The sequence below is a fragment of the Buteo buteo genome, chromosome 7 (assembly GCF_964188355.1).
Source record: "Buteo buteo chromosome 7, bButBut1.hap1.1, whole genome shotgun sequence".
NCBI lineage: Eukaryota > Metazoa > Chordata > Aves > Accipitriformes > Accipitridae > Buteo > Buteo buteo.
This window is the reverse complement of record NC_134177.1, coordinates 28,347,778-28,374,107: the sequence shown is the minus strand read 5'-3', so window position 1 is coordinate 28,374,107 and position 26,330 is coordinate 28,347,778. Positions and strand designations below refer to the sequence as shown.

The 26,330-nt window shown below is 41.0% G+C and overlaps 1 protein-coding gene across 7 annotated transcripts; it reads left to right on the top strand.

Moving 5' to 3' along the window:
• KLHL24 (kelch like family member 24) lies at positions 1-25,653 on the top strand. 7 transcript variants are annotated; one of them, XM_075031978.1, is made up of 8 exons: positions 1-91; positions 5,103-5,221; positions 8,744-9,731; positions 14,831-15,015; positions 16,162-16,280; positions 17,394-17,582; positions 18,012-18,200; positions 19,378-25,653. In XM_075031978.1, exons 3-8 carry the CDS (start codon positions 8,812-8,814, stop codon positions 19,576-19,578), a joined length of 1,803 nt encoding a protein of 600 aa, XP_074888079.1. In that variant the 5' UTR covers positions 1-91; positions 5,103-5,221; positions 8,744-8,811; the 3' UTR covers positions 19,579-25,653. The 7 variants fall into 7 exon arrangements, with proteins under 7 accessions (XP_074888079.1, XP_074888085.1, XP_074888078.1 ...); XM_075031977.1 differs by lacking the exon at positions 1-91 and adding an exon at positions 2,296-2,461; XM_075031981.1 differs by lacking the exon at positions 1-91 and adding an exon at positions 3,303-3,837.
• The last annotated feature ends 677 nt before the right edge of the window (positions 25,654-26,330 follow it).

Genomic DNA, 26,330 nt, shown 5'->3' with positions numbered 1-26,330 from the left:
ACATCCTCGGTGACGTTGGCTTTCAGAACTGGAAGTGCCTGGATGTGACTGCATGCATACATGTGCACATTATGAAACAATTGATTGCTCAGTGAGTATTTTTAATTAGTATTTTCTTTTTAAATGCTCCATTTAGCCGCTTCACACAAGGTATTTTTGCCACGTGCAGTTTTTATTGGAGTAAACATACTCCCTTCAGATAGTTCCTTCAAGCCAATTCAGAGATATCTTGACCCTCTTTTTAATTTTTTTCCGTCCCATGTCTCATTCCTTTAATCCCGCTTATGTTTTCTGAAGTGAACTCTACATAGTCATATTGACCTCAAGAGTTACAGACCCAAAGGACTGGGGCAGATGAGAGATTATATCAGATAAGAGAACTATTTTAAGCAAAATATTTTTCTTAGGTCATATACTTTTTAGACTTCATGTCGTTGTAACAAGTAAGACTTCAGACTTATTAATATTTTTTATATTCAGTGGGTGAAATAAGTTATTGCAACGCAACTGGACTATACAAGGTGAACTGTCTGCTGATTTTCTCTTTGCTGTTTCTGTTGTTTGAGGTCCTTCTTGCTTTTCCAGCCAGAGGATGAAAAATTGACTGCACGATCTCACTTCTTATTAAATCTATTAAGCAGTTCCAAGTTTTAGCTCGGCAGGAAAATGGTTGAAGGTTTCAATTGTTTAAGGTCTTCATGAAAACAATTTAGATACCGGAATCAATTGACATTTTCAGTCTATTTTCAGCAACTTAGCCTTTTAATTAGGAATTCTACCTGTTTTGCAAAGCTGCAATTTACCTGACCCCAGGGAAAAGCAGAGCTCGTTTAGCCTATGAAAATCTGAGACTGGTTTGCTCCAGAGACGATCAATCCCGGAGTCCTGAGCACATGATGGTCTTCTAATAGTTACAGTGAAGGACCACCATCAGCTACTGCAAAGAGCACAAGGCTGTGTATGCTTCCCGGGGAGGGCCTAAGCAGGCAAAAGAAGGAATATCCTGAGGTCAGATGATTGTGTAGGTTCACTAAAAGGTAAACATATATTACGCCTGGGATTGATAGCTAACATTTAGGAGAGCAAAGTAGGTGGCTGCTAATAGAAGAATTGGTATTTCTTCCTTTCCCTCGGCAGTAAGGGGCAGGAGGGAGAGGTCATCCTTCTAGGAAGGAGAATGCAGGCAGTTACCTGCCTACATCAGCTCCACAACGTTGCATAAGGCCTCATTTAGTACCTGGTAATGAACTTAATTTAGGCATACATGTCCCTGCCCTTGCCTCACTACTCTGCAGTATGGACTTGCAAGTTTGCTTATGCTGAAGGGCAGAGCAAAAAGAAATTTCCATACTCGCAGGCATGTTCCATCAGCCTGTGTTGGAGCACGGGCCGGTGTCCAAATAGTTTGGATATGAAGTGAATTTGGGCTCCAGGACAGGCTCAGACCTGCTCTTGAAATTGCATGGCAATGACACCAGGGTCCTACTTTTATATTTGCAGTTGACTGGCTGCCACCACTGCGACCTCCAGCTGCCACAGCAGCGCTTTTTGCGTCCCAGCTTAAAAGTAACCTTGCCTTTCTCTGGTTAGCAGGGAAAGGGGCACCCTGTTTTGTGCTACTGTTGAACAGGAACTGGCAAAAAAGCTTTGTCGGTTGGAAATTCAGTATTAATTGGGTGAAGCTGTAGCTCATGTAAACAAAGATCCTCTTTTGATTGATTTTTTTTTTTTGTAATAGTTTCTATTTTGGTCATGTAGACTGAAAAACTACAGAGACCTGGTGTTTTCTTTACTCTGGGAGATGGCTCCCGTTGGGGGTTTTTGGTTGGGTTCCCCAGAGCTGGCATGAAGGAGCATCACCGTGAAAGGTGCCATCCCCGTGCACCACTTGCTCCTCACCTGCAGCTCTGGTGCTCACGGTGAGGGTCCAGTCCGGAATACCGGGGAGGGGGGAGGCCTGCGTGCGCGCGGGCATCCCCCCACGGTCCCAGGAAAGGGAAGGCGAATGCCAAGAGCTGGCAGTGGCAAACGCTGCCGCCTTGCAGCCCTCTTGCCGCCGGGGGCTCTCACGCCCCCTCCGTGTCCTCTGGCCGTTTGTCCCCGGTTCCTCGCGGGACGCTACTCCAGCGCAGACCCCGCTTGTTCAGCCGCCTCCGGGCTGCCGCCCCGCCGCCCGGCAGCAGGACCCAAGTCCCCGGGCGGGGCGCCGGGGCCGGGCGGGGCGGCGGGACTACAGCTCCCAGGGCCGCGCCGAGCCGCGCCGCCGTGACATCATGTGCGGTGGCTCGGCGGTCACATGCCCTCGCCGGCCCCTTTGTTTTGAGCGGCGCTGGCAGCGCGACCGGCGGCTGTGGAGAGGCCCGAGCGCACCGCACCACACCGCACCGCTCCCCACCCGACCCGACCCCCCCCGGGGCAGCAGCTCCCGCGGGGCGCAGCGCGGCGGGGCCCGTTCCCGGCTGTGAGTGCGGGGCAGCGGGCCGGCTCGGGGGCGTGGGGCCGCGCTGCGGGCGCGGGGCTCGGGTGGCGGCGCGGCCCCCCGCCCCCGCGGCGGGCCGGGAGCCCCCGGGGAGGGCGCGGGGCTCCGCCGAGGCGCGGCTGTTGCGGGGCCGCGACGCGGGGCCGGCCGGGACCGTTAGCCGCCGCGGTGGGGACAGCGCGTCCCCGGCCCTGCCGGACAGCGCGGGGCGACCGGCGCGGCGGTGCCAGGGCGGGGAAGGGCCGTCGGCAGCGCCGGTGCCCCGGGACCTGTCGGCTGTGCGTGTCGTGTGTGTGTGTGTGTGTGTCCCCGCGTGCGGGCAGCGGGGCCCGGCGGGCGGTGCGGGGCGGCGCGCCCGTCCCGGCGGGGCGGAGCGGGGCTGGGGGGCGCCGGCTGCCCCTGGCCCTGCCGCGGTGGTTTCGTAATGCGGGGTCTCCTCCGTGCCCCCCGGCCGGCGGCAGCGGCCGCGGCGGGGGACCCCGCGGCCGCGGATTGGGCGGGCGGGCGGGGGGAGGCGGGGCCGCGGCGCGGGGCCGCACGGGGATTGGGCAGGGTGCGGGGGGGGGGGGGCTGTCACTAAGGCGGCTCGGGGTGAAGGTGAGCTGGAGGGCGCGCGTGCGCGCGGCGGCGGACCGGGAGCCGGTGCCTCTACGCATGTGCACCGTGTCAACTGGGGGGGCGTGGGTGTGTGTTTGTGCGCGCGCGCGCTCGCTCGTCCCCGGCGGTCGTTGGCTTGGGGGGGGGGCGGGCGTTCTGCCATGGCGGGGCCGGGCTGGCCCGGCGGGGGGGGGGCGTCCCGGCCTGCTGCCGTCTTCGGGGCTCTAGCCCGCAGGTGCAGAGCGCCCGGGCCCTCCCGGCGGCTGCGGGACCGGCCCGCTGCAGCGCCGGCGTTAAAGCCCGGCCTGGCCGGTACCCGCGGTGCGGGGCTGGCGGGCGGCCGCGGGAGGCGGTTGTTCCCCGCGTGCTTTGCCGTGCTGGGACAGATGATTCCCCCGGGCTGGGACCCGCGTCCTGCTGGGCGCTGCCATTTTGTGCCGATGCAGCCGCCTCCAGTCCCGCGGGCGTCCGTCCCCTCAGCGCCGGCCTTCCCTTCCCCGGACGCGCCCGCGCTGGCGGGCTGGGCTCCGGTCGGGTGTGCTGAAGTACCGGCGGGAGAAGGGCTGGCCGCTAAGGACGCCATCGGCCTCGCATGCCCCGGCCTTTTTTTTAATTTTTTTTTTTTTTTTCCTGGGGTTGTTTTGTGCGTTTCGCGTTGCCTTGCTCTGTAGGATCCACCGCAACGCATGGGCTTTCAGACCTACATATTTACGTGTCAGTCCAATTTTCACGTCATTACGTATGCAGAAATTCCTGTTCCTGTAGGTAAAAAGAATCTCAGTGGGTTGTGGTTTCGGCCTGGCTGTTACTGCGCGGTTTGATTGCTGCAATTTGTTTGTTTGTTTGTTAGCTTCAGATTCACAGGCAGATGGCTGAACCCCCTGGAAGTCCTTGAAACACATAGTCGGGATGTCTGCAATGACGGGGGCTTTTGTTGGGCTTTTTTAAACAAAATCGGAGTATATGTAAAGATGATAGTGAAACTGAGGTGGAAGAACATTGACTTTTTCACAGTCTGTTCCCCACAGGTTAATGAGAGCATGCAGTGCCCTTTTAGGTGACCTTTTCGCTTACAAGAAGGTTACCTAAAGACTTCTGCACAGTTTAAAGGTGTTCCTTTCTGCTGCTTGGTTTTGTTTTGTTTTACTTAGTAATTGTGAGTCTCATGTCCAAGTCAGTTCCTGTTTTTGCTGGGTGATTTTTGAGGGCACTTGGGGCTTTTTTGTGTGTGTCATTAGCTTGATTACTATTGAGTTTTGGCATTCAGAGTATTGGTTTTTATCAAAATAGCGACTTGCATTAGAGTAAAACACTTATATGGTGCAACTAACTCCTTACTGTGTCAGTCAGCTTGTTCACTTTGAATTCTTGTTCACTAGTTATTCGGTATTCTTAAAGACCTCCTTCATTTTAAAGGCATTGAAATCCTCAATTTCTATTGTAAAACAAGATTTTTTTTTTTTAAAAAAAGTCCTTTAAAACAACTTTTTGGTTTTTTTTTATGTCACAAAGAAACAGGAAGGCAAAAAAAATGCTGTGTTTGGGGTTTTTTGGAGGAGGGAAAGGTTATGCTTTTTTTTTACCTCTCTCTTCCTTTAAAAGAAAAAAAAAAACCTAGAGCACGTGTTGTGGTTTAGCCAGTGTGTTGCAGTAGATAAAACTGGGAGTTTGTTTTCTCCAACTCCTGCGGTAACCAGACGTCTGACATGAAGCACATCTGCAGATTATGTTATCTAAGGTCACACAAATAAAATAACCAGGGCCAAACCTGAGTTACAGTTCCCATGCTTCCGAATGAAAATACCATTTACTTTATTGAGTTTGGTCATGTTACCTCGGGGGTGCTGTTACTAATACCGTACCAGGTAATAGTAGACATGACTGGTGCTGCCAGGCTTGGCCGCGCAGGCAGTGTCTGCGGAGCATGCTGGGCTGCCACATGGCTGTGCTGGGACCCTGCTGCTGGCTCCTGCCCTTCCCCAGGGTAGCGGCCCGTTTTCCAGCACCTCCTTTTCTCCCTTTACAGACGGTCACTGGTCCGGCCACGCCACGCAAGTGCTGGTGCTGACGTGACACGACGACAGTGGGTGCAGGGTGGAAGCCACCTCCACTGGCAGCAGCAGCAGAAGCCCAGCTCAGCTTCAGGTACTCGTGAAACTGCACCCTGAGGGTGAGCTTTGAAGGCAGAGCTCAGGCACACCTGATGACTGGGTGCTACCGAAGGGCCTCACCCCGACCCTGGCCGCGTGTTTCCTCTGCTGCTTTCTGTCAGTTCTGCTAACGGACCAAAGGAGCTCTGTGACGCAGAAGTGACAGAAAAACAGCTCTACGAGAAAGTTGCCAGAGCTGTGGATAAAGGGAGGAGGGGTAAAATACATGAGGATGTTGCAGTGGAGGAAGGAGGAGTTTAGTGCAACATAGAAGTAATTTGCATAGGAGGATTTACTGATAGAAGGTGTCAGGGCAAACATTTTATAGACCTCATTTACTGGTCTCTGAATTGGGCTCTTAGATTATTTCTGAGGAACATCTTGTGTAGGCAAGCCTACAGACAATATAGATTAAGGAAACAGGAACCAGATCTTCGAGTGAATCCAGCTTAATTTAGAGATGTGCATGTGCAGGTAACATCCATGTCAGAGCTGTGTCTGCATTTGTAAAGCATTTTTAAAACCTGTTGATAGAAAGTATGATTTGTTTGTCCTTTCCAGTTTTTTGAATGGGTAGGCTCTGATTTGCTTAAGGTCCATCCTTGTTGACCCTTGCTCAGGCAAGCAATCCGATGCATTTTGTATTTATTTTTTTTTATATAATAATCTCCAATAGCTGCCTTTGGGGAAAATTTCTTTTGTTTTTCTTTTGCTTCGTTTGAACTTACTGAAGAGATCTCAGTGTTAAAATCTTTAAATGATTGGTGTTTATAGTACAGAGTCTGTAGGCATGTGTAAGTGCCTTTATATACACTTAAGGTGCAGACAGGTATATCCTCTTGTGCGTGTTTTCCTCCTTTGCGCACTAAGAAGCTCAGCTTCAGGCATGGATTCCCCTCTGCCTTTCCAGCTTTGGGGCTGAAACATGGGGCAGGCAGCTGGAGGTGGTGACATTTTAAAACTGCCAAAGCAAGATTTGTGAGAAGGACGTATGTGTGTCTGATAGAGCTGAACATGTGATAGTGTTACTGATAGTCTTACAAAGTTACTTTGCTTAAGCAAACCTACAGAAGTCATTAACTCAATAGAAATTGAAGCATAGTATATTCAAAAGCAGTAATTTCTGCAATGGAGTGTAATTCTTTTTCCTTTCTACTCTTTTATTTCTGAATTTGCAATATTTGTCCCCTTGATTAGTTTCTGCTCCATGGATTTTTATTTTTTTTTAGTCTCCCATTTCTTTAAACCATCAGGACATTAAAGAAAAAAAAAAATCATTTGCTGACCACTAACTTCATGCTGTTCCAAGCATAAAGAAGATACTGCTTCCTTCAGTGGGCAGTCTTAACCCAGAGCCCTTCTTTCCATTTATTAGTGATTGCATAATGTAGTGTCTTCTTAAGTCTTAACTTCTCATGTAATGAGAAAGATTTAATCTTGAAACTTTTTTTACTTAGTTGCTGTGTTTTGCCCTTTCATGCAGTATGCCAGTGTCTTGTCTCTGATCTCAGGCTAACTTTGCTTTGGAAAAGCTCCATTAGCTTTAGTGAAATTCTTCTGATTTAAATCTGTGACACTGGAATCAAGCTTTTAGGGTTTATATTTATATTTTCATTGTTACATTTCCCTTTTCTACTGCTGATGCTTCATTTCTGCCCACTTTTCTCATGCTGAGTAGTGTGGAATTAATTGCAGATAAAGTTAAATGTAAGGGTTGGAGTGTTAGTAACAGAGCTGGTGAGGTGGTGGTGGTTGTTGTTGGTTTTGGTTTTTATTTGGCCTGCATCACTATGGGGTAAAATGGTTGTGAAATACATTGGATAGATTGTCAGCTACAGATTAGACTGTCTAGTTATGCCTATCTGAAACAATGTTATTAGATAGGCTTGTTGCAACAGTGTTTTTCAGGCATCAGAGTGACAACTGATTCCATTTTAATTCAAATGAAAATTAAATATTTTGTAGGGTAAATGAGCCATACCAAGAATCTACCTTGTAAATATGTGTAAAAAATTTTATATGGAAAAAGATAGTTTTAAAACCTTTTTTCTCAATGAGTAAATGTAGAACACGTATTCTTTTCATGCTCTTTGTTAAGATGGTGCCTTTTAAAGGTCCTGTGTAAAATGCCTGTTTGAAAAAAAGCGTGTTCATTGTGTTCTATATTAAGCGATGATGTAGCCAGACTTGGATTGGGTAATTGTAGCTCTAAAGATGCTAGCATGTCAGGAAATGAAATTGCTGTGAGGAGTTGATGTTTACTGACTGTGTAAGTGGGGAATGAAGGAAACTGAATATAACCTCTTGGCAGCATGAAAAAAATGTCCATAAACTTTAAAATAATTCAGTGCATGTTCTTCTTAGACATGCAAATAAATGCTACATGCATTTGGAATGATACCTATGTCAGACCTAAGAGGGCGTTCTGCCCAGCCTGTTGTTGCCTCAGTATATTTTGGTGGACATTCATCCAATTAATTTTAAAGCTCAGGAGTGGCAAAAAGCCCTATTACTGCTAGATTGGTTGATCACATTACCTCTAATACACACTGTCTGCGAAATCAGCTGCATTTTCTTCACCTACAAACTTTAATATTGGCATATGCTAACATTTGAGTACTTGATTTTTGCAACTTCAGTGCTCTCATAATCTGAAGTGTGTGTTGGCATGCTGGGTGGAACTTCATACATTAATGTATTTGAAACTGGAAAGTGCGTGAGCAAAAAGTTTTGCTAAGAATTATTTGCTAGTAGTACTTTGGAAAACAGAAAATCTCCCTGTCCTCAGTAAGTTGCCCTTGGTTCTTACTTTCAGTAGTTTTACACAAATAAATGTAATTCTTTCTTCATTCTGATTTGTGCGCTAGCAGTTTACGTTCATTTTTAATTGAATCTTAGGTTATATGTAATTTTTAGATGCTAGGAATGAACAGGTGAAAATTTACAGTCAAGGTTATTCATTGAGATAACTTAATGTTGTTAAACACAAGTATTTTAAGACTTCATTATGGTAGACTTTTTATAATGACAATGGAGTGATTTCTCAACTGAATTTATCTTGAAAATTTCAGTCTTTTTTTTTTCCTTTTTTGACTAGTGCTGTTATAGTAGTACTTGGAGGCTCCAGCTGAATTGAGGATTACACTGAAAAATGAGAAAAGCCAAAGCTCTGGATCTTTATCCGGGAAATCTTTGGTTTCTGTCAGTTGGGTGATTTGCTGGAGCTGAGATCTTAGTTTTTTTTTATCTTGAACGCTAATGCAATGCCAGTGGTGCTGGGACATCCAGAACTTGCCATCCATAACACCTGTTCTGTGGGTATATTTTGTATTTAACGTGTAGCAGATAATACTGCATTGCCCTGTGCAAGGTGCATGGTAATTTGCTCTGTGTCACCTCCTAGTAAAGGTAAAACATTGTACTAATTCTCAGAGTGACCAAACAAGTATCTTGTCTAATTCTTGTGATGGAATTAAGAATATACCAGACTGAATACTGAAGTGTTTTAATTTTTCAGACTGTAGCACTGCAAAGGAGAAACTCTGCAAATTTTTCTCAATGACTCTATAGCCAACTGATGTAACAATGGTACTAATATTGGGACGCAGACTGAATAGAGAGGATAGTGGGATACGAGATTCCCCTGCAACCAAGCGGAAAGTTTTTGAAATGGACCCAAAATCGTTGTCAGGCCCTGAGTTTTTCGACTTCTCCTCGGGATCATCCCATGCTGAAAGCATTCTCCAGATCTTCAATGAATTTCGAGACAGCCGGTTGTTCACAGATGTTATTATCTGTGTGGAGGGAAGGGAGTTTCCCTGCCATCGAGCAGTTCTTTCAGCCTGCAGCAGCTACTTCAGAGCTATGTTCTGCAACGATCATAGAGAAAGTAGAGAGATGTTAGTGGAGATCAATGGCATTTTTGCCGAAGCTATGGATTGCTTTTTACAGTATGTATACACTGGCAAGGTGAAAATCACTACAGAGAACGTGCAGTATCTCTTTGAAACATCAAGTCTCTTTCAGATCAGTGTTTTGCGTGACGCCTGTGCCAAGTTCCTGGAAGAACAGCTGGATCCTTGCAATTGCCTGGGAATCCAGCGCTTTGCAGATACGCACTCGCTCAAGACACTGTTCACCAAGTGCAGGAATTTTGCGCTGCAGACATTTGAGGATGTGTCCCAGCATGAAGAATTTCTCGAACTGGGGAAGGATGAACTTATTGATTACATTTGCAGTGATGAACTGGTGATCAGTAAGGAAGAGATGGTGTTTGAAGCTGTCATGCGCTGGGTGTACCGGGCGGTTGACTTGCGAAGACCAGTGTTGCATGAACTTCTGACGCATGTCAGGCTCCCGTTGTTACACCCAAACTACTTTGTTCAGACTGTGGAAGTGGACCAGCTGATTCAGAATTCCCCAGAATGCTATCAGCTGCTGCATGAAGCCAGGCGATACCATATCCTTGGAAATGAGATGATGTCTCCCAGAACTAGGCCACGCAGGTGAGGAAAGTTGGTTTGTTTGGTTTTTTTCTTCTTATTTCTGTAGGAGAAGGACATAGTTCAATGTACAGATGCTTGATATACATGTGCCCAGAAAAAATTACCTTGCAGAATATTTTATTTTGCATTCTGGAGCCACTATAGTTACACTTCTGTACTTCCTCCCAACATGTGAAGCTCACACATGTCTTGAAAATGTATGTGAGTCTTTTTGCACAGATCACTTTATTGCTGTTCAGGTAAGTGAAGTTACATTACCTTGCAAGTAAAATATTTTCCAAAGGTTAATGTTTGCTAGGTGAGATCTTAAGTTATTTCATACAATAGCAGTGTCTTGAAAATAACTTACTGTGCTATAGCAGGTAAACCGTTCCCTTTCCCAACCTTCTTTCTTTTTATAACAAAGTCATGTAAGTGTACAGCACACTGTAAAGAATGTGGATGGGGATATATATTCAGAGCATTCACTTGCTACATCACAAATACTTTACAAATCCTTGCACTACTCCATCTGTAATAGACAATAGACAGCAGAACAACAGGTTCTTAGCTGTAAAGAAACTAAATACTGCATTTTTAAAGAATTATGAAACAGTTCCTGAAGTATTTCATGCTTATTCTGTGACATTTTAATAATTCAGAATTGCTGCTACTTAATAATGCGTTACACAAATAGGTGACTGAAGTTGCAAGAAAAAATGAGGAAGAGTCCATTAGTGGCATTTATGAGCAATGGTGGTTATGATTTTTTTTCCTGAAAAATATTTTCCCAGCCTTACCTCCACGTGATAGTTGACATGATAGTTTATTGTTAACTCCAGCTGATTTAAGCTGGAGTTATAAAATCATGTATTATATTAAAGTGATGGCAAGGATCTGGTCTGGACAAACAGTTTGTGTTAGGAGTTACTCATCTTTGTTTACTCTTAGTCAAATGTGGTTGTTGTACAGTGACTGTGCAGGGAACCTTTATTTTTTTTGGCATGTGTTAAAGGCTTTCTTATGGGGGCAGGGGGAAATAATTGGCAAGTATTTGCCCCATTAGTAGCTTTCCAGTCTTCAATCCTGGAGATAGATCCTGCCGAGAGAGAAGAAATTCTTAGACTCCTTGCAGCCCTGCTGCCAGGTTTTTGAAGCTGTATGTGCCATGAAGGGTCTCTGGAAGCTTTTGGTTTATGGCAGTTTGGAAACTGGTGCAATGATAGTTTCAGAGGCTTTTTATACCCTGAGTCTGAGCCTGAGGGAGAGAGGCTACGGGAATTCAGACCAAAGACCTCCTTATTTCATGAGCGGTTGGAGGGAGGCTCTATCTTGTGGTATTTGGTGTGGTGTGTGTTGTGTACTGATTACCCAATTTGATGAAGAAAGCAAATACACTCAGACCTAACAGTTTTGTCGAAGTGCATGGTGTGTATGTACTTGAGAATCTGAACAACTTCAGTGTAGTGTTCCAGTTTGTAAATGAAGTACCTTGCCTAATACAGGTGATTTCTGAAGCTGGTGGGGCGGTGTTTTGGGATTTTGTGGATTTTGTTGGTTTTACTGCTGAGCTTACTGAACTGCACTGTGAATTCGAGTAGGCAGGAACAAGAGAAGTCATTTACAAAGAGAAAAACTGGCAGGCCTCCCAGCAGGAATTTTTTCCCCTTTTCTATATTACATTCATGGAATAGTTCTTTGCCATTTGTTCCTGTTGCCTGTCTGTTTCTGTTGCCTATAGCAAAAAGATCATGTTCTAAAACAGTTACCAGGTCCCCCTTCCCCCTTGTTTTCATGACACCTTTTCTGGGGGGACTGGGGAAGAGAGGATGCTGGGGAGCTCTTTTCCTTCTCTCTTGCCTTCCTTGTTTTTTATATAAACTGTTTCTAAAAGGAGACAGGCTGCAGGATCAGAAATTCCCACACCAGTGTTTTTACTGAAGCTTCTGGAAATTAATTGTGATTCCTTGTATGGGTATGTATGCACCTATGGGTGAAGTGGGTTCTACCCTTTTTTTTTTTTTTAAAGAACAGTGTGGATTGCAATTCACAGTTGACTTTTTTTTTCTTTTTGAAGCCCGTGAAGAGTTACCTGAAGTAAATAAATGTGGTGTAACGGTTGTTGACAAATGCAGAGTCTTTTTGAAAGAGCTTTTCAGTTATGTACTTCCAACACCATAGTGACATCTTGAGGCTGTCTCTCGTGCTCCTTTTAAGTCTCTCTTGTCCCCTGCTAGTTGTGTTGTACAGCAAATCTCCAAGCTGAGATCAAGCAGTGAGCAATAATACGTTTCCATATACAAAACAGGCTCTTCCTACTGTATGCTTTAAACTGTCTTCAGATTTCCATGTACCCATGAATTCTTCAGTCACACAGTTTCTGTTAAGCTGTCTGATAAAAAGACATGAGTGTTCTCTTTAATTAGTCAGAAGTTATTACATTCATACATTTTAACACATCCTTTTTGGTTGCCTTTAGGAAGCTTTAATGTAGTTCCTTATTTTTGCCCCAAGGAGATGAATTTTTATTTCACTTTACATTTCTGTCTGTTACCCGTTTACTACCAAAAGTGAATTAACAGGGGGGGAAAAAAAGTGGTGACGTACCAGAATTCCTGTAATTTGTCTCCCAAATTTAAAATGGTTTTGAATGTAATCCCTTTGAACTACTGAAAGTTCTTCTGTCCATCTGACACTGTGCTGTTAGGTGTTCTGACCTTGTCTAAAAGTCTGTATGTAACTCAGGACCTGTTGGAAACCTGCTCTTGGGAATGCAGGGGATTGTATGTCACTGTTGGTTGTCTTCCACTCCCCCTTTCCATTTTGTGTACCTCTTCCTGATGGGGGGGGTGTCTTCTGAAATCTCTCTAGTGCCTGTTTTAGCTCACCTCTGTTATTTTGCTCACACCATTTCTGCTGAGGGCTGCAAGGAAGACTTTCTGTACCACTGATTGAGATCACAGCTTTTTCTAATCTCCATACAAATGTATCCTTAGTTCTTTTCTGGAATTAGCCTTTACCTATACATTCTTTTTGTGTACTCCCACTTTTTTTTTTTTTAACTGATGTGCCCTCTGTCATTTGCAAAAAAATCTTTTGGAACTAACTTAAAAACTTATACAGTGCAAGACTCCTTCAAGAAAATGTAACAGAGAAAATGTTTCTTAACTGAAGAAAGGATATGGGTATATATAGGTACTAAAATGTTGGGAAAATTTTGGGGGTTTTGTGGATTTGAAATACTGTACTAAATTAATCTTTTTGTTAAAGAGAAAAACTCTGTCATAGCAACTCATAAAGAGCCCTCTCCAATCAAGATTTTTGGTCCATTTAGTTTTAAAATAAAGATTGATAATCCGGTACAGTAAGTGTTTCAGTAACTAAGTGGAGGTCTTGATTCTAATCTAGAAAGTAATCAACAGACAAACCTCTTCCATACATACAGTTAGCTGATACTCAAATGTATCAGAGCAAATGCTTGCTTCTAAGGCAAATTATGAGATGAGTATCTTGCTTTTAAGGAAATTGTCTTCCTGGGTAATGCTTTGCTGGCAAAGGAACTTCCCCTCTCTTATCCTTTGAGAGATTCTTTTCAGAGTTGTTCCTCAAAAAAGCAAAAACCAATAACAGTAAATACATAGAAACCAGGAACGAGCATGAGCAGCTGAAGAGAGTGTTTCTTCTGACTAGTTCAGGTGTGTAAGTATGCTTCCTCAGATATGTATCTTCATTATATAACCCTATAGTATCTTATCATTTAGCATTGCCTTTGCCTGTTTAAAATATTCTGAGTAGAAATATATATGGTATATTTAAATTATGGTATGTGGTGACAGGGAGATAGAAGGGCTAACTGGTTTTATTCCTGATGTTTCAAAATGGGGAAAATGTCATCAGGATTTATAAGTTAATATGTGCATAACTTCATGTTAAGAAGTTTGGGGACAGATCATGCAACTTTTATCTCAAATGCAGTCATAAGTAATTTTTTTTGTTGTTGTTTCTTGGAGAGAGGACTGCAGTACTCAGCAGTGGTATGAATGAGATGTCCATTCATATTGGGATCAAACTTAAAGCACAACACAACAAAAAGGCTAACCGAAAATAAAATCAATCTTGCATTCAGTTTTACTTAATTAATAGACAGCAGTTCTTGAAATAACTATATCATTGCAGAATCCTTTAATCTAAAAATGCCTGGAAAATAAAGAATTTTGATAAATGCTCCCAAGAAATTATAAATTTGAGAGGAGGAATAAAAGTTGGTCATAGTGTGATTTGCATGTCGAAGATGGTTGGTTGATTCTCTAGGTTCAAATGTGGATTAACATATAACAAGTTTCGTTATTGCTGTGAATATGTATAATGCAGAAGCATCAGGTTGGTAGAAGGAGAATGTGTGTGGAATAGAATTTAAAGGCGTATTTGCGTACATTGCAGACTGTCTAATGCCTGATTTTTTCACACTGAGTTTTAGTTTTTCTTTTAGGCTTGAATTTTTATTTCAGCATTCCTTAATGTTTCCTTCTATCGCTATGCCTGTTTTTTACTTTTTTAACTATGCGTTGGTTCTACGGTCTCTTTCTTTACACTTACTTTGGTGACTATATGCCTTCAGCTTTTATTTTTTCAGGAAATAACCTAAAACATTTTATACTTTTTTAATATTTAAGCAATGTAAAGTACTATGAATTTTGTAAAATTTGGGGCAGGGGACATGGGGACTGGTTTCATTGTGAAACATTGCTCATGTCATTGTCTCAGGCCTCGCTTGAACTCTGTTTCTGATATCTCTATATACACAGTCAAAGGAAAAATATTATTGGAGTAAGGGCTTTCTGTATTTTTTAATTATTTGATTTTTACTTAGAATGTTGTGCAGTGCAACTCCACCACTTACACAGAACACCTGTCGGTGTGGCAACCTGCTGTGTAATGAGACAGCTGGAAACAGTGAAAACCTCTATTTGCTAAATGAGTCCTTTTTCTTTTTTCTCTGCTGTAGAAGTTAGTGCTAAATAGTAAATTTTCCAATTTTCATGCGGTTTTGAAGACAATGTTGTTTGGCCTCCATGTACTAATATCTTCTACATCTTAGTTTTCTGTGTTCACTTTTTTAGATCAACTGGTTATTCTGAGGTGATAGTTGTTGTTGGAGGCTGTGAACGAGTTGGAGGGTTTAATTTGCCATATACTGAGTGCTACGATCCTGTAACAGGAGAGTGGAAGTCACTGGCTAAACTTCCAGAGTTTACCAAGTCTGAGTATGCAGTGTGTGCTCTACGGAATGATATTCTTGTTTCAGGTGAATAATCCTAAAAAATTTAAGACTTCTTTCTTTTCTTTGTTTTTTTTTCTTTGTTTTTTTTAAAGTAGTGTGGCAGATCTTATTACTGTGAACTTACAGAAGCTCAACTGAAAGTCACTTTCTGATGTAAATGGTGAACACCAGCCCCAAACCAATCTTATTGTAGACAAAAGTGTTTTCTGGGATTTTTGTTTGGTATTAATTGGCAGTTTTTACAACTGAGTCCAGGATATCAATTATATTTAAGGAGATTAGCTTATGCTTGTTAAGTATGCTGCTTTAAAATATAGTAGTGGCCTGTTTGCAGCAACATTTGGAAAAATTACAAGCAAAAAATTAGAAGCAAAAAATCCCAAGCAGTCTTCTCCCAGGAGCATTTTCTCTGCTACAAAATGTGCTGTGTGCTGGTTAAAAACACCAGTTGCCTAGGAGCACCACAGCGCTAGTATGTTGCTGGCAACTTGTTTGTATCATATGGCTGCCTAAACTCCCAAAGAAAAAGTTAATGCTGCTTCTCATCATGGGAATGTAAAATGGAGAATTTCTTTTAGCGCCTGAGTTTGGGATCCATTTATACCAGCCTTTTGCAGTGAAATGAGCAATAGCTATATGTTCTTACCTCTGATTCAGTCTTTTAGCAAGGGTAAATTATAGGGGACACAGAGTCCCATGTGTTAGTTTAACCAAGGAAGTTGTCGTCTCAGATGTGTAGCACCTGTATCATTTGAACAGTGTAAAACAAAGGAGGTGCATGCATGAACCAGATAGAAGAACAGCTAGCGTTAGGAATGTGCCGTGAGGCCCATAAACGGTTAAGATTGAGTGTCTCATCCAGGTAGTGACACTAAAGGAAATCTGAAGACCATGGGCAAAAGCTGTTAAAATGCATTTCAATCTCAAGAAATAATCTAGTGTTATCTCAGCATATTACTGGGAAAGGCCCACATAACTCACTGTATGTTTTCATGTTTGAAATCCACTGAAACTGACTTTTTCAGTCTAGCATAGAAATATAGATAGAACTTTATTTCACCTAAAAAAGATGTCAGGTTTTCTTTGCCCACTGTAGAGGGGCATGTTAACTATTAACATTTCTCATTTAACAATGAATTTATTCAACTTGGCATATTCTTGTTTTTAAAGGTGGAAGAATCAATAGCCGAGATGTTTGGATTTATAACTCTCAACTTAACATTTGGATCAGAGTTGCATCCTTAAATAAAGGCAGATGGCGTCATAAAATGGCTGTTCTTCTTGGTAAAGTAAGAGAAGTATATTTATAATTTTTTTTTATAGTGGGGATGTTTGCTGTATATAAGAAAACAGTTGAGAAAACATAATGTACATATTTAGTATAACTTCGTATTTCCTATCAAATAATTTTAAATATATATATTTTCAAATAAAAGAATTATTTTAAACAATTAGGTTCTTTATTAGTTAGAAACTATCTGTGAACATGAAAATCATGTTACATCTCAGGTTGTGGGGTTTTTTGTTGTGGGGTTTTTGTCATTGAAGCATCTTATCCCCCAGATGCATTTTTTGGGGAAGCAAAGAAGCATCTGGGTTTGCCTGTGCTTCAAAAGTGCTGTCAAAAAGTTTAACAGTTTCTGCAGTTATTAACAGAAACTGGTACTGCTCTGATTGTCAGCTCTGTGCTTTTTTATTTAATGTTTTATGTTGAAATTAACCAAATACATGCTTTGGGGAAATGGGAGATTTTGCTGTATTTTGAAGGCATATATGCCTTAACATCAAACTGCCCATGGGATTCCATTAATGAAAGTTAGGGAAGAGGTGCACGTGGTGTCCCTTGGACTTCTTAGAGATGAGACTTGCAGCTGGAGCAAACGGAGGGAAGAAGGTAGACATGAATAATAATGAGCTCTGCTTCTCAAATTTGAGAGAAGCAACAGGAAAGCAAAGAAAAGTTTACAAACTGAGAAGAAGAAATATTTTTGTAAGCAATTAGGAAAAAGGCAAAACACAGAAAAGCAGAAGTAAATTCAGAGGGACTTTTGCTGCTGCTGTTGATGAATGTAATCTGTAAAAAGAAAAATGCAGAGAAGTGCCTTTTTTAACAAATGCCATTCAAATAGGAAGTTTCTATCTCAGTATTAATACCACCATGCTTTGGACATGTGTTCACATTGTCATACCACATGTGACTGAATGGAACTCTCCAGGGAGTCTTCACCTATTATTTTTAGACCATATTATTCTCTTCCTGTGTATAAATTAAAAATTTGAGGAAAGTATCCCTTCACAAACCTAACAAATTAGGATTCTTGAAGCTTTAAATCAATTTAATTTCATATTAAAATGTAGTAACTACTCTAAAAATGAAATGATATTTTCACCACTTTGTACAGGTCTATGTTGTTGGAGGATATGATGGGCAAAACCGCCTCAGCAGTGTAGAGTGTTATGATTCATTTTCTAATCGATGGACAGAGGTGGCTCCCCTTAAAGAAGCTGTGAGCTCTCCAGCAGTTACCAGCTGTGTTGGCAAATTGTTTGTGATTGGGGGTGGTCCTGATGACAACACGTGTTCTGACAAGGTCAGTTGATTGTATTTGATGGCATCTTCTCTCCATGGTAAACGCTATTACTGGTTTAAAAATAGATCATACAGAGATCTGTTTTAACTCTTGCTGAATGGAGTGTGGAAGTATTATAATACAAAAAATAAAACAGAAAACATTAACTCTATAATATACTGTTACTGTGGTCTTTCTCATGGATACTGTCATTGGCTTCACAAATTCTGTGAATTCTTTAAACCTGAGTGTTAGGAAAATAATGTTGAATATAGTGCATATATAGATGTTATTGATACATGGACCTATATTTATATTGACTTCATTTTCTTGGTGAGATATTGTCCACCAGGTATTGCTTCTTTTGCTCCCCTTCTATAACCTGTGTGGGTGTTCCAGGTTATTATTTCAGTTAGGCTTTTAATCTGAAATGCATGTATTTGTTTTCAGGTTCAGTCTTATGATCCCGATACTAATTCTTGGTTGCTCCGTGCAACTATCCCTATTGCAAAAAGATGTATTACGGCTGTGTCTTTAAACAATCTGATCTACGTTGCTGGTGGGCTTACCAAAGCAATATACTGCTATGATCCAGCTGAGGACTACTGGATGCATGTACAGAATACATTCAGCAGACAGGTAATTAACACTAAAAGGCCTGTAGACATTTGAAAGGTATTTTTTTACATAACTCTCTTGGCATGAAATGAGTATACACTTGTTTAACCCTGTTAAAATTGTGTCTCTGATTCCATTCTTGCTTTACTTCATCTATATAATTCAAAACCTCACAGAAGAGGAATTTTCTAAACCAGTAGCTTTTCAGCTGGGTGTCACTGTTAGCCAGTCCAGACTTTCATTTGAGAGCAGTTACTGTTGGCATAATGGATGATGTTTTAATTGTATAGAAATTGATCTCTGTCAAGTTCTGCTGCATGTTTTAATTTAGACTGAAGATAGTAATTTCCTTATAATTGATTAAAGCCTTTCAATGTAACAGAAAAATATTGAAGGCTTTTTTTACAGAGTGAAAAAACCCCACTGTATAGCACAGAAAGTGTCTGACTTAAGCAGCAAGAGCTGTATCGTTTCCACATGTGGAACGTTGAGCAGAATTTAAAAATGTGTCCCCTTGGTAGTAAAGTGTGTGTGTATCAGCTAACTTTCCCTATGTTTTTAAAACATCAATCACATACTCTACAGTATCTACCTTAACAGGAATTCGGGTTTTTTTCCTGGCCTTCCCTCTATTCCTCTGTTTTGATCTGTGTTCTCTGTTTAACTGAATATTTTTTCCATGCCTGCTTTTAAGGAAGAAATAAAATCCTGTTTCTCTTTGTTTCAAGTAAGACACAGAGCTGACTTTTTCTTATGTACTCTTTTCTTAGTCATGGCTTTTTTTCCCTTGCTCTGTTTACATCCCTCTTCATTATCTGTTACTCCTCTAACATGCTTCTCCTTGTTCCCATTTTTTGCATTAATAATACCTACTGTGGTCTCTGTTCTGAAAAATCCTTGTTCTCTCCTCCTTTCCTTATCTCAGATGTTTAAACGGCAAGTACAGTGTTCTGCTGTATTCCCGTTGTATCCCTTGTCTGAGCTATGTGTGGTGAAGGCTTAGACCTGAAAAAGTCTTTTCTGTAGGATTGTGCTGCTGCTTTCCCCAATTATTGTGCTTTCTGCATTGGCCCTTTCAGGGAGGGAATAGTATAGGTCAGTCCGTTTATAAACGGTAGTCACAATGCTGCAGTAACAGGCAGGAATTGAGGTCTTGTTTTTTAAATAATCATGTATTCCTTTGTCTATTTTGAAACAGGAGAATTGTGGCATGTCTGTGTGTAATGGAAAAATCTATATCCTTGGTGGAAGACGAGAAAACGGTGAAGCCACAGACACTATTCTTTGTTATGACCCCGCAACAGGCATTATCACAGGAGTAGCAGCCATGCCCAGGCCAGTATCATATCATGGCTGTGTGACGATTCATAGATATAATGAAAAAGGCTTTAAACTGTAATTTTATTCTTGAAAAAAGAAGATGGCATGAATTAATCCAGTGGTCTGCTGCAAGACAGGCTTTTCTAAAGATTCCTGAAGTGGGAAAATGCCCTTTCCCTACCTAAGTGTCGCATGAAAATTACATCCTGTGCCTTTAGAAAAAGGGTTAATTTAACTTACAAAACAAGTCTACAAATATATCCAGTAACCAGAGTTCAGTTATATCTGCTGTGGGCTCTGATATGAGAGCAGTAATAGTATGTTGTACTAGTGTTCAGAAAGTTTGGCCTATGTGTGATTAGTAATTAAAATCTTGGAAGCTTTTTGGGGAAAGTGCCTTCACCAGCATTTGTGCCTGTGTCCTAAGAAGCGGTATCTGCAAGGTGTTTCAGGTTCTGCTAATTGGAAAAATACACAGGCAGGTAAATTCCAAAGAATCATCTAGGATAATTACCTACAATTAAAAAAATCTCATGTTATAATTCATATGCACAGCATTCTTACAAGCAGATTACTTGGCTTAACCAAGTAGATTTTATGTCAGATCATGCATGGTTTGGAATTAAAAAAAAACAACCACAAAACCAAACAAAACAAGCTACATAGGACAAATATTAGAATCTTTGAGGAATGCTTTTTTCTGAATGAGAAACTGGTTGTTTAGTGAGCCAGTGCAACACACTGCAGTAACGACTGTGTACCTTAACGCTATGGACCTTATTCATAGTGTTGCTAAATCTTCATCAGAAGTACAAGGCTACATGACATGGAAAACTAGTGACCACTGGGGTGTAGGATGCATCTGTGAAGCAAATTTTGAATCCCTGTTTTTAACTTTTTGAATAGTATGGCTGAAGTCTGAAAGTTACTGGGTTCGCTCTTTGCTCCCTGCGAAGTCTCTCTAAACTATTCAGGGAATAAAGGATGATGAACTCTGGATTCTTCCACTTTTCTGAATCACATTATAAATTACCTGATGATAGAGGTAGGGACTTGGGTGCACCCTACAGTTTATAAATTAATCTTTCGCATATCTCATCTGCAGAGATGGCAGAGTACCCGCCAAGTATTTCTTGGCCTTTCTTCAGACAATCACTTACTCTAGCACAGTTAAACTACTGTATAAGCTGCTTGGCCACAGATAAAGAAGTTCTGGAAAGGTCCCTCCTATCACCAGAAAAATATGTGTGCAACTGTCTGTGTAGCCATATGAGGTAACTCCCACATAATATGTTTTGGATAATTCTGAAGCCTAGGAAGCACCTGTATTTTGACCTTTTTTTTTTTTGTAAAGGTATTTTTTTAAGTTCTCCCTAGATTTCTGTACTAGGTCTCGTTATTTCCAGTACACAGTTGTATAGTTGAGGCACAAGTTCATAAAAACTGAAATAGCACTTGAGGGTTGGAAAATGAATAGGGTTGTCTGTGTACCAATTTCCTGTTAATCACCAAAAACCTCAGGAACTGCCTTTCAAAGGAATTCTGAGGACAGCAGCCGGTAGGAAAGTTGGTCAGCGCCAGGGCAGAAAAAAAACCATAAGGCCCCTGCAGAGACAGCCCTGGCCTCGGTGTTCTGGTCTCCGTGCTTGCTCAGGAGGGTGAAAACAAGCACCATCTCTGGAACGTCATTTGTTCCACTGGACTTTCTTCATCTGTTTTCCCAGAGTATTTCTTCATGAGATGGAAATTCTGACCCTCAGTGGAGTTATGGCCAAACTGGGAGTCATCGTTTTCAGTAACATATGGTCATGACTTTTAAAGAGCACTGGGAGCTGCACTTTGTGATGCATTAACTTGTAACCTCAGGAAAGGACACAAATTTCAGTTTCTGGCTGAATACCAAACACTGCTTTGTATATGTTAAGAATACTGATAAAATACAAATCTTTGCATATCAGCGATGTAATTAGGAAGTCAGTCCCTGAGCATGTAAATTCACATTGCCCTAAAAAGAAAGTCCCTTGGTAATGTAAGACAAATGAATCAGATAAATTTAATCCTTTTCTAAGTTTCTTGTGTTTCTGCTCACCAAGTGTTACTTTGAAAAGGTACTGCCAGTACCTGTGAATAAGGTCTGTTGATAGCAATGGTAATTGCCCAGTAACTGATACATACTAACACTGTATATAACTTGTGCCATCATTGTAAATGAAAATGTAAAAAAATGATAGGAACACTTCATTAGAGATGCAGTTCGAAAAATATTCTCCTTTCCTTTGATTTCCTTCTTATTTGTGTTAAGACTTGTAATGTTGATTGTCATGCTAAACTGTTTTTAAACGTTCTTTATTCAGTAGGTGTAGAACAATGTCATTTACGTATAGGTATCTTTTAATCTGTGTTTATAATACTGCACTGCTCTGTAAATAACAAGATACTGCTTTCTATGGTTTTGAAGATTCATTTTATAGTTTGGTTGTCTTTTCTTAACAATTTATGTAGTTACCTATTATTCTGTAAATGACAGCGTTTAATGAACCAGTAAATGCAGAAATGTAGACGTAGAAGAAAATTTCTGCTTACAATTCTTGAGAACCTGTATTCAATGCTGAACAGTTACATGTGTGGAGCATTGCTAAAATGGCAGTTATTCATGCAATGATTTCCTTAAAACAAGCAGTGAATTTTTTTTTGCTTGTTAACTCTGTAAATAATTTGCACTTACGGCCTGCTCTGTTAGAACAAATATTTTTATATGTACTAGAAAAGAACAATTCTACTTTGGTTTAATGAAACATACCATTTTTCTAGAAGGATGCATTAATTTGGAAGTTGCATTCCTGAGCCACCTGTTCTCCAGTGCATTTCACTTAGGTATAGATGAATTCAAAGATTTAAACTCTCATTATTACGCATGTCTAGCTGCTTGCAGTTTATGGGCCTGAGCAGCAATTTGGGTTTTTTGTCTCGGCTAAGAGAGAAAATTAGTAATGTAATCTAGTATAATCGAAAGATTTCCATCATAAATGGTAATAGGGTTGGTAGCTCTAAAGTAGACACCCCTGCACAAAAATGTAACTTCAGTCTAACCATATATGGGAAGGGGGCTCAAGTATCTCCAAAGTCATACCTAAAAAATAAATTCTAAGAGTTGTTTAATATTTCACTCCACTAAACAGATAATTACCTTTTAAGTATTTCACTTTTAAAAAAGAAATGAGAGTAAATGTTTTCCTTCTCCATATTGATGTCTACTTCCTGAGTTGAATCCTTCTGTTCTTAGCAATATGATGTTAATTGAAAAGAAAGTTGATGCTTCCTTGCAGCCTGGCTTCAAGAAAGTTCTGAATAGATAACTTCAGTATTGCATTATAGTGCAGCCTGTAGCCTTCTTAGATACACCATGCATTCCTTCATTTTACAGCCATCAAACATGTAACATTGTCTGGTAATCATTTAGTTTTACCTGTAGGCTCCCTTCTTGGTAATGCTTAAGTAGGCATAATTTGTGGAATCTCTTCCATTTGTACCATCAGATTATTCATTTTATACTATGTGCCTGGTAAGCGTTTTGAGGATTAGGCACTGTGCTTTCACCTCTAGCACCAAGGGTCCACAGAGTTGTACTGTTATTTTTTTATTTTAATTGGCACCAATGTGGTTCTCATCAAAGATTGCTTTTGTTTCTACGCTCTGAAGCACAGGTATATTTAATGCAGATTATGTTGATATGGACCCTTATAATTTACTCAAGCTTTTTAAATGGTATTTTTAACACTGCAGATTTTTGAGAGAGGTTGGTGATGTAGGAAGAGGAGATGCTCACCCTGACAGAGGTTCAGAGGAAGCTTTGGTCACTCGTGCTTGTTGGTCACTTGTGTTTGAGAGCAAGGACACTGCTGAGTGCTCCAGCTTCTTCCTCAAAATAGTTGAGTTTACCACATTATCTTAGATAATTACTCAATTTATCCTGCTTTTCTTTCATTTGAGCTGCAAGGACAAGATAAGCAGCAGTCCCACTCCCTGTGACTTCAGGTTTCCCTCCTGCCCAAGGCATGGTGGTGTGCTGGAGCTGTTGCTCTCAGCAGGTGGGCAGAGCCACAAACTTAGTCCAGCTCCAAAGAGACAAGAGAGAAACTCATTGGGGTTGGGTGAGAAATGGCAGAAGGAAACGCAGTGCGTTTGTGGTTTGTGTGTTTGGCTGGGCTTGCTGCAACCAAGACTTTCTGGATGTTCGTAAGTTTGCAATTCCAGATGCTGAAACTCAGGTGGTAAAAATATTTCATGTTTGTCAACTCACTGAACTCAGTTGGAGCAATGAAGATGCATATGTGGTCATGGTCTTCTAGTGGCAATGTTCAGGAAAGCCAAAGGTTCATTTTTCCTAATTGCCCAACTAGGCAAGTGTATGTGTGGGGGTTTTTTTTCCTACCACTGAAGGTGGCAAAAGCCAGTTCAAGAGCATTAACAAATTCACAAGACTTGATCAGTGAGGCAAAATGAATGTTTTAATCTGAATGTAGTCTTGTACACACAAGAAAGTACAAATGAAATGGTTTGTTGTGCCTGATTAAAAAAAATCTGAGCAACATATACTCAGAAAAGGAGTCTACAAGGTAAGATGAAATTTTTTTAAGCAGAAATTTGCTATCTGGTTGGGGCCCAAGCAGTCATTTTTTAAATATGTCTAGCACACAAGTTTCTTCAGTGTTGAATTATTTCAGGTGGCATTAATAAAAATGAATCTCACGGTCAGTTTATCATGATTGTGTCAGTGCTATGAGCATTGCCACAAAACAGTAAGCAGCCTCCTACCAACCCCAAACCAGATGTGAATCGCATGTTCTCTGCATGTTGGCCTTGCATCAGCTGTCTTCCATAACTAATATTACACATAAGTTCTTGTTACTCAAAGTATATAGCCCTGATAACTTTGCTAAGAACTCTATTTACAGGAATGTTTCTTTTTTTTCTACTGTAGTGCTGCAGTCTGTGCTCATATGTTTATGTGTGCACATCTCTGTGTGTGAATAATTTTGTGATCATTTTCTGATAGTGCTGTTATAAGTAATGCACATAAAAGCCCGTGTGTACAGCACATTGATAATGTAATTATGGCTTACTTTGTATTATTAGTTCCAAAGAAAATGCGTGTTAATTTTGAAAATACTTGTGCCTTGAATTCACCTATATTTTTATCTATTGTGGAAAAGAGCTTGGATTACTTCTCCCAGTTAATCTTTATTAGGATTGGTCTTCCTGTCCAGACAGTTGATGTCCTTTGAGAAATAAATCTTGCCATTCATTAACTAGAATAGTTAAATCTCTTGTTTAGAATATGCCTAGAATGCTTCCATTATTACAGTGCTATGGCAGATTTAATGTAGGGAAATCAGTATTTGTTTTTTCCTGTTTTTTGTTTCCAGCACTCATCAGTGACAAAGGATTTGAGTTTAGTCTTTGACTTCCTGTCCTTAACATGTACAGTTTCTTGTTTTAGTTGATAGCCTCTACGATATTTCTGAATGCTCTGATTTGTCAGTCATGAACCTCTTGTTCAATATACGTAATATGAAGCAATAATATGGTGCAGCATGGCAATAAGCAAATCAAGAGACTTGAACGTAATGTACTATTACTAATTTCATCTGTGTAAATGCTGGACCTATTATCTCTTGGTGCACCTGTAGCAATTTGGACTCAGATTAACAGGAGCTAGTTGGCCATGGAAAGAGAGTTTACCTCCTGAACTGTTATTCATATGGTATTTTATCTTCATCTGAAATCATGTTTTGATTTTCCTTATTTGCTGAGGAAAACAGTAGTTCATGTTATTCCTTGCCAGTTCCTTTATTTACTGAAACATAAAAGGTGTAGTTCCACAAAGAGCTGATCTTGTCTTCAAGAACAGCCTGGTGCAGTACAAATGACATCTGAACAAAAAAAGTGCAGACCACTTACTGTGTGCCAGAGTCAATGTACCATTATCTTGCATATAACATTAAGGTCTTCAGATTGTGCCAACAGTAGAAAAGTGATTTTGTAATGTAGCATAATTGCAATAACACCTGTTATATTTAAATATATTTCTTGCATAATTCTTTGAAAGTTTTTTAAAGTTCAGTGTACCTAATAAACATTTGCCTTTTGAATAGGTCACTGTGTTTTATTTAGGTTATGAGAAGTTACAGGGTGGGGCTTGGTGGTGCAAAGAGGAAACTCTTTTTTCTGTTTTTTCTGGGTAATTTAACTTGTTGGATTCCGCAGTCTTCATATCTATCCATCAATACATCCTTCTGTCTCCCATATTGATGTGAATAATGGCAAGCTCAAGGCTGTGCAGAAGAATAAACTTAAAAAGAGAATGAAAACTGGAAAAATGATAAAGCAAGGGGGTGGGATGTGAAATACTGGGTGACATTGCGATGGGAAAAGAATGTGAATGGATGTGGAAGACAAAACCAGCATGGGAAATCAGGAAAAGGTAACAATGCTACGAAGGTGACTGGCAACAAAACGGGTTGGAAAGAATCTTATAGAAAGTTTATCCTCCTAAAATCAGCTACTTGGCCATCTCAAGGTCCCACTTACAGATGGCAGCGTAAGGGTTCAGACTGTGACAGAGTTGTACTGCTGCAGTTGAACTGATAGGAAGAAAGTGTTTAGTTTAATACCCCATTTTTTACAGATTACATCCATCTTTCATGTATTTTCTAGTAGAATATTAGCTGTATTCCAGGCTTTCTCTTCCCCGTAACTTGCATTCTGGATCTTTGGAACTTGCCCTTTGTGTAATCCTAGGCTTGCCTTCTTCCCAAAAACATTTCTTTT

What these genes read in the sequence shown, in the direction of transcription:
- KLHL24 (XM_075031978.1), top strand. Translation starts at nt 8,812, where the DNA reads ATGGTACTAATATTGGGACGCAGACTGAATAGAGAGGATAGTGGGATA. An exon ending in GAATGATATTCTTGTTTCAG is followed by an intron (nt 15,016 to 16,161) that starts GTGAATAATCCT and finishes TTGTTTTTAAAG; the next exon opens with GTGGAAGAATCAATAGCCGA. An exon ending in TGGCTGTTCTTCTTGGTAAA is followed by an intron (nt 16,281 to 17,393) that starts GTAAGAGAAGTA and finishes CACTTTGTACAG; the next exon opens with GTCTATGTTGTTGGAGGATA.